The following is a 16,613-nucleotide window of genomic DNA, read 5'->3' on the forward strand; positions in this document are numbered from 1 at the left end:
ATGGCTGCAGGGAGATCAGACCTGGGAAATGAATGTACAAGGGTATATGTGCTATCGTAGGGACAGAAATATGGGCAGAGGGGGTGGGGTGGCCCTGTTGGTGAGGAATGAGATTCAGTCCTTTGCAAGGGGGGACATAGGGTTAGGAGAAGTAGAGTCTGTGTGGATAGAACTGAGGAACAGTAAGGGCAAAAAGACCCTAATGGGTGTTGTCTACAGGCCACCAAACAGTAGCATGGATATTGGGTGCAAGTTGAATAGGGAGTTAACATTGGCATGTGGCAAAGGTAATGTCGCAGTAGTTATGGGGGATTTCAACATGCAGGTGAACTGGGAGAATTAGGTTGGTGCTGGACCCCAGGATAGGGAGTTTGTAGAGTGCCTACGGGATGTATTCTTGGAACAGCTTGTACGAGAGCCGACCAGGGACAAGGCTATTCTGGATTTAGTGTTGTGTAATGAACAGGATTTGATAAGCGATCTTGAAATAAAGGAGCCATTAGGAGGTAGTGACCATAATATGATAAATTTTTATCTGCAATTTGAGAAGGATAAGGGCAGATCGGAGGTGTCAGTGTTGCAGTTGAACAGGGGAAACTATGGAGCCATGAGGGAGGAGCTGGCCAAAGTTAACTGGACGGATATCCTAACAGAAAAGACAATGGAGCAGCAATGGCAGGTATTCTTGGGAATAATGCACAAGGTGCAAAATCAGTTCATCACCCGGAGAAGGAAGGATTCAAAGGGGGAAAAGGGGCCACAGTGGTTGACAAAGGAAGTCAGAGATTGCATAGCATTAAAAAAAAGTATGACAGAGCTAAGGTGAGTGAGAGGACAGATGATTGGGAAATTTTTAAGGAACAACAGAACTTAACTAAAAAGGCAATACGAGGAGAAAAAATGAGGTATGAACGCAAGCTAGCCAGGAATATAACGGAGGATAGCAAAAGCTTTTTTAGGTATGTGAAGAGAAAGAAGATAGTTAAGAACAATGTTGGGCCCTTGAAGAATGAATTGGGAAATTGTTATGGGAAACAGAGAAATGGCAGAAGAATTTAATAAGTACTTTAGATCTGTCTTCACTAGGGAAGACACAAGCAATCTCCCAGATGTATAGATGGGCCAAGGACATAGGGTAACAGAGGAAATGAAACAGATTGACATTAGGAAGGAAACGGTGAAGAGTAGACTGATGGGACTGAAGGCTGACAAACCCCCAGGTCCAGATGGTCTGCATCCCAGGGTACTAAAGGAGGTGGCCCTGGAAATTGCGGATGCATTGGTAATCATTTTCCAATGTTCCTTAGATTCAGGATCAGTTCCGGAGGATTGGAGAATGGCTAATGTTATCCCACTTTTTAAGAAAGGAGGGAGGAAGAAAACAGAGAACTATCATCCTGTCAGCCTAACATCAGTAGTGGGGAAGATGCTAGAGCCCATTATTAAAGATGAAATAGTGGCATATCTAGATAGCAGTGATAGGATTGGGCTGAGCCAGCATGGGTTTACCAAGAGCAAATCATGCTTGACTAATCTGTTGGAGTTTTTTGAGGATGTAACCAGGAAGTTAGACAAGGGAGATCCAGTGTATGTAGTGTACCTCAATTTTCAGAAGGCATTTGATAAGGTCCCACATAGGAGATTGGTGGGTAAAATCAGAGCTCATGGCATTGGGGGGAAGATATTGACATGGATAGAAAACTGGTTGGCAGATAGACAGCAAAGGGTAACGGTGAATGGGTGTTTCTCAGAATGGCAGGTGGTGACTAGTGGGGTGCCACAGGGCTCGGTATTGGGACCACAGCTGTTTACCATTTACATCAACAATTTAGATGAAGGCATTGAGAATAACATCAGCAAGTTTGCTGATGATACTAAGCTGGGTGGCAGTGTGACATGTGATGAGGATGTTAGGAGAATTCAGGGTGACTTGGATAGGCTGAGTGAGTGGGCAGTTACTTGGCAGATGACGTTTAATGTGAATAAGTGTGAAGTTATCCACTTTGGGAGTAAGAACAGGAAGGCAGATTATTATCTGAATGGTGTAGAGTTGGGTAAGGGAGAAATACAAAGAGATCTAGGAGTCCTTGTTCATCAGTCACTGAAGGTGAATGAGCAAGTGCAGCAGGCAGTGAAGAAGGCTAATGGAATGTTGGCCTTTATTACAAAGGGAATTGAGGTACAAGAGCAAGGAAATCCTTTTGCATTTGTACAGGGCCCTGGTGAGACCACACCTGGAGTATTGTGTACAGTTTTGGTCTCCAGGGTTAAGGAAAGACATCCTGGCTGTAGAGGAAGTGCAGCGTAGATTCACAAGGTTAATTCCTGGGATGTCCAGACTGTCTTACGCAGAGAGGTTAGAGAGACTGGGCTTGTACACGCTGGAATTAAGGAGATTGAGAGGGGATCTGATTGCAACATATAAGATTATTAAGGGATTGGACAAGATAGAGGCAGGAAATATGTTCCAGATGCTGGGAGAGTCCAGTACCAGAGGGCATGGTTTGAGAATAAGGGCTAGGTCATTTAGGACAGAGTTAAGGAAAAACTTCTTCTCCCAGAGAGATGCAGGGGTCTGGAATACACTGCCTCGGAAGGCAGTGGAGGCCAATTCTCTGGATGCTTTCAAGAAGGAGCTAGATAGGTATCTTATAGATAGGGGAATCAAGGGATATGGGGACAAGACAGGAACCGGGTATTGATAGTAGATGATCAGCCATGATCTCAGAACGGCGGTGCAGGCTCGAAGGGCCGAATGGTCTACTTCTGCACCTATTGTCTATTGTTAGCACACAGTGGGACAAGAAAACTCACTCTTGAAGGATCCTGTAGAACAAATAAAGGAAGTAGTCGAAAGCATTGGGACATCAAGCATGTCACAACAGTGCCCTCTGCCAAATCGATGCGAGACAAATGAAAAGCTTTCCTCATTTATCTATCTTCTGAAGTGAAAAGCCCATAAGAATCGGAAAGATCCTTACTCCAAAAGTAATTTTAAAGTCTTAGCAGTTTTAGAAAAACATCAACAGTAAAAAAATAATAATTTTTAGAAGGCAAAGAGTTAACAAACACAATAAGGATGGTTAGCTTTTATTAACCTATATTTTCTGCCTTTGCTAATCAATAATTAAACAAAAGCTAAATTGTTTCCCGTCTTTGAATCGATGTAAGTCATTCTCAATGACCATTGAAGTCCACAAAAACAAACATTTAAAAAAAACACGCCCAGAGGATCGAATGTATCCCTTTGCTTCTCGAATTGAAGTTGCCCAACATCTGATAGCGATTGCAAAATGAGACCAACAAATAAATAATATTAAAGAATATCCCATCGAAATTGTATTTTTAACCGAACTTCATGTTGTAGGGGCATGTGTGAGTAGGGATCAGGGAAGCTGGTAAGGGAAAAGGTAGTTTTAATAATCTTATGAAAAGTGGACCTGTAATTGTGCATGCACTTCTGCCCTCTAACATTAAATTCCTTGGTTTTTGGATGAGTTTACGGTCCTGCAGTCTCATACATGGTGAAAATACAGAGCTCCCTACCATGCTCCTTCTTTCATTCTGCCAAGGTTTGTGACATATTCAGCACTGATCCGACCTACATTCTCTGAGAAATGTTTTCCATTTAAAACGCAAGTTTCCAAGTTTGCTGTACTACACAGTCTGCTATAGACAGGAGCATTATTAATGAGTTATTTTCAATAGATGGTGTAACAAGTTTATATAATTCAGACATTCAATTCTAAAATTAAAATTATCTTAATACACGGCAATACACTTAAAAATAATTCTTTCCTTTTCAAACTAAGAATCAAAAATAGCTTATTTGTAAAACACTGCAATGGAATGAGAAAGTAAAGGAAATGCATTGCTAAATATATTAAAATTGCAAAATATCCCTAACATAATAGTAACTGAAATAAACACTGTTTAGTTATCATTAGTATGACTATTACAATCATTATACAAATGCAGTATTTTTCTCCTTTCATTATGTTTAGTGCTTAATCTCTGTACATAATAAGAGTTTACGAAAAATACAATCCCGTTGCATATCTGTTAAAATCATTGGAACTCAGCACATGGGCACTCACGTTGACTCAAAACTTATTAACAAAATGCAAAGGAATTTTACTTAACCACTGTCTTTTTCTTCAAGGCAATATTCTCTATTATTTGAAAGATTTCATGGAGTTAGATTTGGTCACTTACCTGTACTGACTGCAGTAGTTGTGCTGGTGCTGTTTTCCTCAATCCCAGCAAGTCTGCTGCTAAAAAATTCAGATCCAGTCTCCTCCTCTACTCTGGTGCAACTGAATTGTGTGTTACAGTTCAGCATTCCGTCTCTCAGCGGATCTGTGTATCTTGCAGTTCCTGGTAGTGGTTCCAAACTATTGTTGAAGCCCTTTGTTCTCTTTTCCTCTTCAGCTGAATTCACATCTAAGCTGCACTGTTTCTTGTTTGCAATACCAGCAGATTTGTGTCCATGAAGCGCCTGGCCATCTATTTTCTGCATTAGCGGCATTTGCAAATAGCGGCCATTGACAGTAGAATATATACAACTTGCTTTTGCCCTGTACTTTGCTTCTCAGGCTGTTTTACCATAAAGATTTTAAAAGGATTTGATCACAAATCATCTGTATGCTTGGTAAATCTCAGTTTTAAAGTTTTGTCCCTGTGCCAGGAGCCAGCAGCTGGATTCTTGATATATTTAAAACAGAGTCAGCTTTTCCAATATTATTTAACCTTGTGTGTCTGTCTTCAAATCTTCTGTTGTAGTATTCACTGGGCTGAAATCGTGTACAATATGCATAAAGTCATCTTTGTTCTAATTTCACATCAAAATCACCTTTTTTCATTAATTTTTACCAGATGTCACTGTGTTAATCAATCATGAATTTCATTTCTGCAAAATGAAACAGATGAAGTTAGAGACAATAAGAAGGGTGCTTTGTTTTTTTTTTCTATTTGCAACAGGTCCAAGTAGGTAAATCCAACTAGCAGGTTCAGTCATTTTTCTAAGTCAGGGGCATATAGCTATCTGCATTTAAAATTTATTTCCTTACAGCTATTTTATGTACAAATTGTTAAATATTTGGCCAGCAACCTGATGGGCTGCAGATACAAGGTGGAAAAGTTTCTTGAGCATAATTTCTACAGGATATGTGAAACAAACAGAAGAATGTACACAGGTCTATGCCAATTCAAGTTGTGAAGAAACTAAGTTATTGTTCATTTCTGAAGATGTCTTAGTCGGAGGGTATAGAAACAGAGCAGGAACCATTCATATCAGAAGACTAGTATATTATTCTAAAGTATGAAATTTGTGGAAAAATAATATTTCCTTGAAAGCTTATTTAGAAAAGTCTTCTTTAATAATGTGATATATGGAATATTTCCCTGATGACACACCATTATTCAAGTTATGCCAAGCCCTGCTTATTTCTACCTTATTGCAAAATACAGTATGTGCTGTTTTTGCAGATTGAGGTTTTGTATTTTTCCAGAAATAACATCAATAACCAAATAAAACTATGAACTAACAGTATATTTTTCTTTAACTGCTTGTAGACATTGAACTATTTGACTACACATAAGAAAGCCTGTGTTCATACAGTATGTTTATTCAGTATAGTCAAAGGTTCTCCTTCTGCTCGTACACTACCAAATAGTATTTGCAGCTGGCACAAGTGAAATTGCAGTTCTATCCTAACTTGCTAATTTCTATTTTCCTCTCCCTGGCACGCTCAGCTTGAAAAAATGGTCATGATGAAAAACAGGTCAAGCCAAAACTCCATGCACATCAATATTCCATTTCTCGTCTATTTGAAGAAAGGGTGGAGAACCAAGTCAAATCGAACCTTTCCACTTGAGGTTAATCACATCTGTTCCTGTCAGCTATTTTTGTATTCTGTTTTAATCAAAGCCATTGACTCCCTCCAGCCCAACCAAAAAAAATCTCAAATCAGTGAAAGATCTGAGAGATTTGAAATGGCTCACTCAGTAGAATGAAATGGAGATGTTCACTCATTACTCACTGCAAATATTCTGGCTGATACACCTTATATCATGCACAGGGTGATTTGGTTTTCAAAAGTGCCTGTATAGTAATACAATGTTCAGAATGTACTTTATTTCTATTTGTGCAGCATAGTAGAGCATGGAAAGAAAAACCTGCAGTTGGTCTTTAAAGCTTTGTAATATAGTGCCTGAAATTATTCAACATTATGAAAATTTCCAATGATAATTTCAAGAAATGGCACAACTGTATTCTTTTTTGACAGCGATTTTCCTCAAGGACAAATCAATTTTCCTCAAGGACACTTTAAGTCATTGAAAATTTCCTTTTACTCAGCTTGATTATATAAATTAATATTTAACTAGTACATAAAAGAAACCATATTATGTATTTTATCGGCAAGGTCCACTTTAGCACAAGTAACAATCTTTCGAAGCAATAATCTTTATTGAAGCAGAAACCTAGATTACTTTGGATTATACAAATATACAATCAATATGTAAAAAGAAAGTCTACAGTGAGTTGGAAAAAAATCCCCAAAGCAAATTTTAACAAGTGGAAGTAAACATGCGAAGATTCATGTTCATACTGAAGGATCTAAAACACTAGGGCATCAGACAAAAGGAGAAACAAATTAAAATTGGTTTATGTGATATTATTTCAAAGTCATATGTCAAGGCTTTCCAGTTTCAAAGCATCACAGAACTAAACTTTAAATGAACACTGCACTATAAAGATAAGGTTAATTGGTCACATGGGTGTAATTGGGTGACGTTGGGCAAGAAGGAGCTGTTACCATGTTGTATCTCTAAATAAAAAATAATAAATATACCATTATCCCATGCAGCATAGAATAATGCTTTACCAGTTTAAAAATAAATTCTACCTGTCCCTCAGATTAGAAGAAAATTGGCAAAATGGCATGAGGAGGGTAGTGATAATATGCTACAAATCAAGAGATGAAGAATGTAATGTTAATTCAGGCTCTTCTACACTGTGCACAGTAAACAAAGAATGTGAGCATATTGCATTAATATACAGCATTTATTGTCCTAGAAATTAGACCCTGAATTCATGAAGTGACTTTCACATTCCAAGAATATCTCAAAGGACATTTCAGTCAATGAATGACTTTTCCTTCTTGAAATGCGGTAATTGTCATTACGGAAGGAAATGGAGCAACCATTTGTTCACAAGATGCCACAACCAGCAAGAAGTTTGATGGTCAGTTAATTTAGTTTTAACCATAGTACTGTTCTAACCTTTGATAAACCTGGACAAATGGATTGTAGCATACAGACTTCATAAATTAATGCAGCAAAGATGTTAAGAAAATCTACAACAATGTAGTCAAATGTCCCTTCCCTATTCTTATAGAACGGGCAGTGTAGGATTCCATGAAGAATCTCTGATGCAGTGAAATAGCTCTCTAATGTAACTAATTTCATGCAAAAATTAACCAGAATTGGTGGCTGGGTTAACAAAGAAAAACTCATTGCTTGGTGTCAAATACTATGTTTTTTCTTGAACCACAATAGAAAATGCTCAGAATACAAAGCCAGTCAGGTAACACTGTTGAGAGAGAAGCGTTGTTAATGCTGCTGACCGTCTTGGGGAAAAATAACAGCAAAAGCAATGCTTTAAGATTTTGCAGATGGAGTCCTTGGGGATTTAAACAACATATTCGAAAAAGCAGTCATCCAATCTAAATTTATATTTCCAGTCTAGTTGGAGAGAACATGAAGTATATGCAGTGGCAACTTGACTTAGGTACACCTATACACCTGCTCATTAATGCAAGTATCTAATCTGCCAACAACATAGCAGCAAGTCAGTGCATAAAAGCATGCAGACGTGGTCAAGAGGTTCCGTTATTGGTGTAGATCAAACATCAAAATGGGGAATAAATGCAATCTAAGTGATTTTGAATGTGGAAGGAATGTTGGTGGCAGACAGTATGGTTTGAGTATCTTAGAACCCGCTGATTTGCTGGAATTTTCACGCACAACAGAGAATGGTGAGATCTGGAGGCAAGAGGGTAGAAAGTGAGCACATAAAGTAGGTGTTTCTAAAGCTGGGTAGAAGGGGAGTGAATGTAGAAATGGAGCAGATGAAGGAGCTAGTTAGTTTAATGGGCTTTCAGCCTTGAAGGTTGACTTGGTTCACTTCCCATAGATGTGACTTCAGCTGCAGAGTACTTCCGACAGTTTGTTTTCGTCTTTGATTCCCTGGACCTACAGATTCTTCTTACTTTTACGCCCAAATGTCCTGTCAACTATTATAGAGAGAAACAATGGATAGAGAGAAAAGAATAATTTCTGTGGAAGGTGGGATCATCAGAAGAGATCTGATTATGGAGATGCCAGAGGGGGGAAAGAAACCACAGTGATTTGAGGATTGATTCAGGATGTCCTTCAAGGATTGGACCAAATTTGGAGAATGATAATGGAATCAGAAAGATTGCCAGCAATTCTGGCCCTAATTAGCCCCAATTGGGAGTTGCTGAGGAGAAAACAGGTATCTCCCAAAGGAGAAGAGGACAGTGTGCAGATCCTTGCCTGGGTTATGCTCAGAAAGCTGTGCTTATTATTAGCACAAACACAATTCAAATTTTTGACATTTCTGGTACAAATACCTGACATTTCTGGTACAAATTCTACAACCACAATTTAATCCATAAGTTATCACTGTTACTTCTTTCTGTACAAGACTTAGAAGTTTGTGTGGATAGCACTACCTGTGAGATACTAGGCCAAGGCTTTAAGTCAAAGGGTCAGGTCACACAGCCTATTGGCCCCACACTGTGAAGGAGCTATTTAATTATCACCAATCTTCACCACGGTCAAGCAAAACAGTTACCTCAAAGAAATTTTATTTATCTAAATGCAAAGAGACTGCAAGTGAGTGAACCATAGAGGGATCTATGTGTTCTAGTTCATGAATCACAAACGTTAGCAGGTAGGTCCAACAGACATTCAGACATACATTGCAAAGAGGTCAGAACAAAGAATAATAAAGTTGCACAGTGTGTTGGTGAAGCCACGTGTGGAATAATGTGCACAAGGTGATCTCCTTACTTAAAGCAGAATGATATAGTATATTGGAGGAAGTCGAAAGGAGATTCACCATACTACCTCCTAGGATGAGAGGATTGGCCAATAATAGAAGGCAGACAGTTTGGATCTGCATTTGTTAAAGTTTAGAAGAATAGGAAATGAACTTATCCAAACATAAAATATCCTAAGGCAAGGCTTGACAGGGTGGATGTTAAGATGCCTTTACAGGTGAGAGGGTCATAAACATGGGCATAATGTCAAAATAAGGGGGCATTAAGATTTATGGAGAAATTTCTTCTCTCAAAAGAGTTGTGAATATTAAGGATGGTAGAAATCTTATATTCCAAGTGACAATAAACAAATGATTGAGGAATTTAAGGTTGTGGGGACCGGGCACAGAAGAAATTTAAGGCCAGCTTAGATTAGCCATGGTCATATTGAATGGTGGGGTCTGATAGCTAACCCCAGCTCCAATTTCCTTGCATTCTAGCTGAATGAGCTATTACTAAATCAGTAGAAACAAAGACTCTTTGTAATATACATCACCTCCCCATGAACAACTGTGGAAAGAGCCAGCTTCCCTGCTGGCTATCCTGTAAATGTGTACAGCTTGGTGAGAGCAAGATTGGGCTGGGGAAAAAATGATTCCCTTCCTCCTACCATCCACCTTAGACCTGTGAATTGGTTAATGGGACCAGACACCAAATAGCCTGCACTTACAAGGGGATAGTGATATTTCAAGAATAAATTAATGTGGAAAAAAGTCCATCAGAATAAAATATCGCAATAAAATCAGAACTAACCTGTTGGAGTTTGGTCTCAACCTCAGTGGAGCTTTCAACCGATCCAAAAGCAGACCCTGTTCAAAAGATTTACAGAATTAATACATTGCAGTGGTCTGTCAATGCAGTAACAGCAAAACAATCTGAAGTTAGTTGGTTGCAAAATAAAACGATGGTACACCTCGAGTGGATTCCTGACAGCCTCGTTTCGAGGGGGTGACGAATGTTGTACTCACTGCAGCCGATCGCCGCTGACCTTCGCAAAACAACTGGGGAAACGCTGCGGCAGCCAGAGCCATTCAACTCGTAGCAGGGTTGGAAGGGAGCCGCAGATCCTCCGAGCGTGTTGCGATGCTGGAATCGTTCCAGGTGACAGGTAAACGAGGAACCTGGCGTCCAGTGATCGAAGCAAACTTCCTGTTGTTTCAGATCCGCATTCTCAGAGATTCAGAACAGTGGAACTTTAAACGACCTTCGTAATTTTGCCCAGATCTTTCTGGGAAGGGCGGCGACTTGAAATGCCCCGGCAAACCGGAAGACAAGTGCAGATACGCGCTCCCTGTGAGGTTTCATAATTTATCTTAAAAAGAATGAATCAACTTGATTTTCTTCCTCGTTACATCAGGAGCAGTCATTACACCATCGCTGCAGTCGTGTCATCTCACCTCGCTTTAGGACTGCCCTGATTAGTGCCGTCGCGGCGTTAACTGTTGGATAGCGCAATAGTAACAGATCTTACAAGACACAATTTTTTGTGAGAAGGGATAAGTCTTCCTTCCTTTAATAAACTTTCAATATTACCCTCAGCTTCCTCTATATTGTGCCAATTGGCATGCCTAAATCATTATTTAACCGTAAAGACGGTTGAATTTGGGTGGGGGTATAGTGCAATCTTAACCTCAGTTGCCCCATATTTCATCACTGGCCAGTCGAGCAACGTCGCCTCAAGTTGTAGAACTACCTCTGAAATTTAACTCCATGGACAACAGAGCGCATGTTTTATTTTTGGCAAATGCAGCATTCCCCGGTCACAGGCAGTGGCCCAGATTCTCTGATGGTAATGGCACCAAATTCCTCCACAAGCATGCTTGCAGATGGATGAACGAAGCGACTGTGAGCCGTTGGCCGCCAGTGGTATCGAGAGAAAATCGTTCGATTGACTTAAGTTAAAACCCACCCCGTGCGCTAAAATATCGTCAAAATCCCTCAATTTGTTGCTTGCGTTTTCAATCGTGTCCTAAGCGATAACTGTCATCATTTTTTGAAATTCCCTCAGATAAAGATATTAAAATATGGAGGATTTTAAAATTAGCAATAAAATGAATGAAAATCTTACGATATTTCAGCAAAGTTGTAACAATGTAGACTTTATTTGCCGCGCTGTCTAACAATCAAAATGTTTAAGAATGTTAAGTTTCGCTTTCTGCGTTTCCGTCCTGGAGGAAGTTTTACCTGACGGCACGTAACATAAAAGCAGCAAATGGCATTTTAGCCCCTTATTTTTGCCCTGCAATTCAGTGACAACATGGCTGATCTATTATCTCAGCGCTCCTTTCCTAATATCTCAGTATCTCTTGATCATCTGTTTCTAATGCCTCCTCTGGAGTATCGTCGGTAACTGAACCCCATTAGCACGGGTACATAGAACATTATGACAATTCACTATTCTCTGACTGAAGAAGTTCTTTCTCAACTCTCTGCTGAATGTCAAACCTTATACTGTATCTTGGACCACAAGACATAGGAGCAAATTAGGCCATTCAGCCTATCGGGTCTGTTCCCCCATTCCATCATGACTGATCCCAGATCCCACGCAACCCTATACACCTGCCTTCTCGCCATATCCCTTCTGGAAACTATCAACTTCCACTTTAAACATACACACAGATGGCCTCCACTGCAGTCTGTGGCAGACCATTCCAGATTTACTACTGTCTGGGTAAAAAAAAAATTCCTCCTTACCTCTGTTCTAAAAGGTCGCCCCTCAATTTTGAGGCTCTGCCCTCTAGTTCTGGATACCCCCACCACAGGAAGCAGCTTCTCCACATCCAGCCTATCCAGTCCTTTAAACATTCAGTAGGTTTCAATGAGATCTCTACGCATTCTTCTAAATTCCAGTGAGTACAGGCCCAAAGCTGCCAAACATTCCTCATATGTTAACCCCTTCATTCCCAGAATTATCCTCATAAACCTCCTCTGGACTCTCTTCAATGACAATACATACTTTCTGAGGGATGCGGCCCAAAACTGTTGATAATATTCCAAGTGTGGCTTGACTAGTGTCTAATAAAGCTTCAGCATTATCGCCTTGCTTTTATATTCTATTCCCCATGAAATAAGTACCAACATTGCACTTGCCTTCTTTACCACAGACTCAACCTGTAACTTAACCTTCTGGGAGTCTTGCAATAGGACTCCTAAGTCTCTCTGCACCTCTGAAGTTTGATACTTTTCCCTATTTAGATAATAATTTGCACCATTGTTCCTTTTATCAAAATGCATTATCATACGTTTCCCAACACTGTATTCCATCTGCCACTTTTTTGCCCATTCTTCCAATTTGTCTAAGTCCTGCTGCAATCACATTGTTTCCTCAGCACTGCCTACCCCTTGTATCATCTGCAAACATTGCCACAAAGCCATCGAGTCCGTTATCCAGTTCATTGAGAAACAACGTGAAAAGTAACAGTCCCAATACTGAGCCTTGAGGGACATCACTAGTCACTGGCAGCCAACCAGAAAAGGCCCTCTGGTCCCAGTCATTGCCTCCTGGCCAGTACATTTCCATGTAACACCATAGGATTTTATCTAGTTAAGCAGCCTCATGTGTGGAACCTTATCAAGTGATAGAATGATAGAAACTTGTTGAACTGGAGCTTCAATAACAAAGGCCATGTGGGCTTTGAGACAGAGCTTAAAGGGGCAGAACAGAGAAAAGGGACACACGGGTAAAAGGGGCAGAACAGGGAAAAGGGACACATGGGTAAAAGGGGCAGAACAGGGAAAAGGGACACACGGATAAAAGGGGCAGAACAGGGAAAGGGGACGCACGGGTAAAAGGGGCAGAACAGGGAAAAGGGACGCATGGGTAAAAGGGGCAGAACAGGGAAAGGGGACGCACGGGTAAAAGGGGCAGAACAGGGAAAAGGGACGCACGGGTAAAAGGGGCAGAACAGGGAAAAGGGACACACGGGTAAAAGGGGCAGAACAGGGAAAAGGGACACACGGATAAAAGGGGCAGAACAGGGAAAAGGGACACACGGATAAAAGGGGCAGAGCAGAGGAAAAGGGCCCTCTGCGTTTAGAAAACACTGGAGATAATTTCTCCATGGGTTTGGGTATAGTCTAAGTATTTTGGTCAGCAAGGGAGAATGAGATCCCTTGGCTGTACATATACACAGGAGAGAAAGATGCCTGGGTTAGGGCAGAACAAAATACAGAGTTCAGGTCAGTTAGCTTAAGGTATTTGCATTTGCTGAGTGAAGATATTGGCTGAATGAGAGGCTGCCACTCCCATAGAATGAGCCTGCCTTTTGCAGTTGGAAAACTTACACAGGGTCCAACCAGGCAGCCCACAGAGCTGCAGGAGAATGTGATTTATGCCAGCTTTGGGAAGCCGCCATGTTTTTCAAGATTTTCTGAGAGAAACTGGAATTCAGAGCTGGGCTCTGGGATTTGGGACCAGTGGGACAGCCTGAGGTAGAAGGACAATTAGCCATGGGGGGGTAGGCAGAGGCAGTGTGGGGTTGTCTTGCACTGGGAATTGAGGGGAGTGAGAAAGAGTGGGAAATAGGCTGGAATTAAATGGGAATTGACAAGAGACAGGGACTCTGTGGATGGGTGATCTGAAACAAGAGATGCTGGGACAGTGGGTAATGATTTTGAAGGAGGAGCCTGAGGAATGCAATATGCATTAGACTCTGTGTTTTTGTGTGAGTGAGTATTAGGGAGTGTGTGAGAGGGAGAGTGAGAGAGGGTATGAGTTTATATTTATCAGCAAATCATGGTGTCCAGTCATTGGCTTGTATCAGAACATGGAATATGGGCCGAGTTATTTTCACCATTGTGAATTAAGTTCAAGCTATCAGACAGATGTTGTCACTTAGCATATCAAACATGCTCACTGGTACAGGGAATCAATAACTTTTTTCGTGTACTCAAGGTATTTGTATACGCGGAGATAGCCTTGACAACATTAATATTGGGTGTCATGGATTTATGCCCCAGAAGCATTTACAGGACTTGTGTGATTTACTTTGTGACAAAGATGCTTGGACATTCAGAGCCCACATGTCACTGTAGGTATATAGTTTGAAGGAAACATTGTCAACCCAAAATAATGAAGTAAATGATGCCATTATAACTATTGAGTTTGTATTGAATCACCTGCTCTTACCTTTGATCTTAAGGGTTTAAAAATGTGATTTACTTTTGGATTTGTGAATCTCTACCAAGAGGCTCTCCAGAAGAATGCCTGCTTCTTTCAATGAAAAAAGACTTTTACATCATTAACTTCAGTGTCTCTCCAGTGACTTTGATCATAGTTGCAACACTTGAGGGCTCATCTGGGATATGTTTGTACCCAATGTGTGGCCAGTGACCTCCGTAGTCTAAGTGGTGGGGGGGTGAGCGGTGGGTGTATTTAACAGTAGTATCCCATGCTTAGATCTGTTCAGGCGAATGCCCACAGGATCACAACATATCAAAGGACACTGCAGAGAGCTGAACTGGTAGATGTATAAGTGTGACTGTATGCATGCATATATGTTTGTGTAAGGAACCACTTTTGGGCTGTATCAGTTTTGGGTTGTTTGGTGAAACAGGACCACCAGTTGCAAAAGGTGGTTACTGACCATTCAGGATGCCAGAGGGGTGTGTGTAAGCTTGTTCAGGAGACTGTATGTTTTAAGAATAAGTTTGAAACTTTTGGGTAACCAGGCATATCTGTTGGGATGGTAGGTCGAGAATCCTGATGACCCCAACCAACCCTTGACACTAATTACTACCATCCATAAGCCCTTCACCCTAGAGACAAGCAAAGCATTTTGTCAGAGCTGCACTCACTAAAAGTCACTTATGGCAATTCAGAATTCGGGTGCAAACTCAAAGAAATGATTGAGATTCACCAGATGCACCCAAGAGATACTGTATACATGTATTCCAAGGAATATGCGGGATAGTAAGGCATAGGGAGTGTGAGATGGTACAGGGGCAACTAGTGGGAATGCTAGCAGGAAAGAGAGATATTGCTCTTTGAGGGGGAAGTGAGGCAGTGACTGGAGGGAGGTGAAAGTAACTGGGAATGATAATGTCAGTAGTTCAGAGAGCTGATGAGTCCACTGTGGATTATGCAGAGCATAAATATCAAGCATATGAGGAGTATTTCGGGTTGGACAACACTGGGAAGGATGATCCAGTATTCCTGAAAATTCTGAAGGAAGCCCTGAGCAGCCCACCAGGAAGTTTTACATTTGGGGATAGCTGTGGGATCGATCTACCCCTCATTATTCACAGTAATGAGAAATGGGTGCCAATTTTGCTGAGTGCATTACGTTTGAAGGCATACAGTTTGCTTCAAAGTCTGATTGCTCCAACCAAGCCATCAGAAACGAGCATGGCTGCTATTGTAAAAGTGGTTCAGGAACACTTAGATCTGATGCATTGTTGATTACAGAACACTTCTCATTGGTTATTTCATTTGCTTCAAAATGCTGTTCCAATAGTTTGGTATACATAAGCCAATTGCCATTGTGTAATCAAACTTGTCAAGCTTTGTGATATAGCTAGCCATTTCTGATTTTTAAAATGATTATTATCACCTGGTACTCACTCTTTACGAACCCTAAATTCCTCTGTTTATGTTTTTTTCTTTTAAACTGGATCATGTCTTCCCTTCCAAATAGCACTTACTGCTCTATTTCAACATTGCTCTTGCTGCATTTTATTTAATTTTGAATGTCTCACGGCCGCTTTAATAAGTCGGTAGCCATGTCAGATTCATTTTTAAAATACCTCATGGCCAATATTATGTAACTCAGAAACATTAATTTAACTGAAGACATGAGAGTCCAGGAATATGGGTCTAGTTTGAGCTTATTTTAAGCAAGAAACACACGGATCACATGATAATGTGATGACATACACGATTAACATATTTTTACATTTAACTGATAATTAATTATTTAAAAGGACAAGAATGCTTAATCAACTAATATATGTACAGGATTAAAATATTAACTACACAGTAGCAGCCTCCTCAGCCTGAATGGGAGTGAGCACAAAAGAGTTGAGCCCTTTCTTTGGCTGGCCAACAACCGAAGGGACAGTCCGGGAGGGATGCCACTGGAGTAAGGCCCTTGTAGCCATTCCAAACCCTCCTGCTGTTTGATCAAAGGCACTGAGATATTTGTTGTCAGATTATTCTGACAATCCACTATCATGGCATGGAATGTGAACTGCTGCGTACGAACCTTGATACAGATACCGTGCTGGTGCCCCTGCTCACAGGGTAACTGCTGATAGTCAGTGCTGATAGTTTCTTGTTATCAGGGATTGAAGGGGAAAAGGAAAGCATATGATGAATGTGCAATGGGCCAGAAGGGAGGTAGGCAGCAAGCACAGGATTAACAAAGATGCATTTTAAAATCTGGTTGACATTGCGAGGACATCAAGAAAGGGATGTGATCAAATTTTTGGAATGCTTTATTGTCATTTCTGCTTGGTCCTGTAGATAGCCAGTTAGAGATGATAGCG

General features: G+C 40.6%; 1 protein-coding gene and 1 long non-coding RNA gene across 4 annotated transcripts in view; both read right to left on the reverse strand.

Moving 5' to 3' along the window:
- sh3tc2 (SH3 domain and tetratricopeptide repeats 2) overlaps positions 1–11,841 on the reverse strand; it is a 103,216-nt gene extending 91,375 nt beyond the window's left edge. For 2 of the 3 annotated variants that reach the window (XM_073067673.1, XM_073067671.1), the window contains exons 1-3: positions 10,042–10,430; positions 9,882–9,937; positions 4,216–4,909 (exon numbers count right to left, since the gene is read on the reverse strand). In XM_073067673.1, the coding sequence (XP_072923774.1) occupies positions 4,216–4,528 (313 nt within the window). In that variant the 5' untranslated portion in view covers positions 4,529–4,909; positions 9,882–9,937; positions 10,042–10,430. Of the gene's footprint in view, positions 1–4,215; positions 4,910–9,881; positions 9,938–10,041; positions 10,431–11,822 lie in introns of those variants that run through there. The other variant, XM_073067672.1, reaches the window with a different exon arrangement.
- The window catches only part of LOC140739410 (uncharacterized), a 972,090-nt gene that overhangs the window by 161,414 nt on the left and 794,063 nt on the right, over positions 1–16,613 (reverse strand). The gene's annotated exons all lie outside the window — the stretch shown is intronic.

This window comes from Hemitrygon akajei, chromosome 15, assembly GCF_048418815.1.
Source record: "Hemitrygon akajei chromosome 15, sHemAka1.3, whole genome shotgun sequence".
Classification (NCBI taxonomy): Eukaryota; Metazoa; Chordata; class Chondrichthyes; order Myliobatiformes; family Dasyatidae; genus Hemitrygon; species Hemitrygon akajei.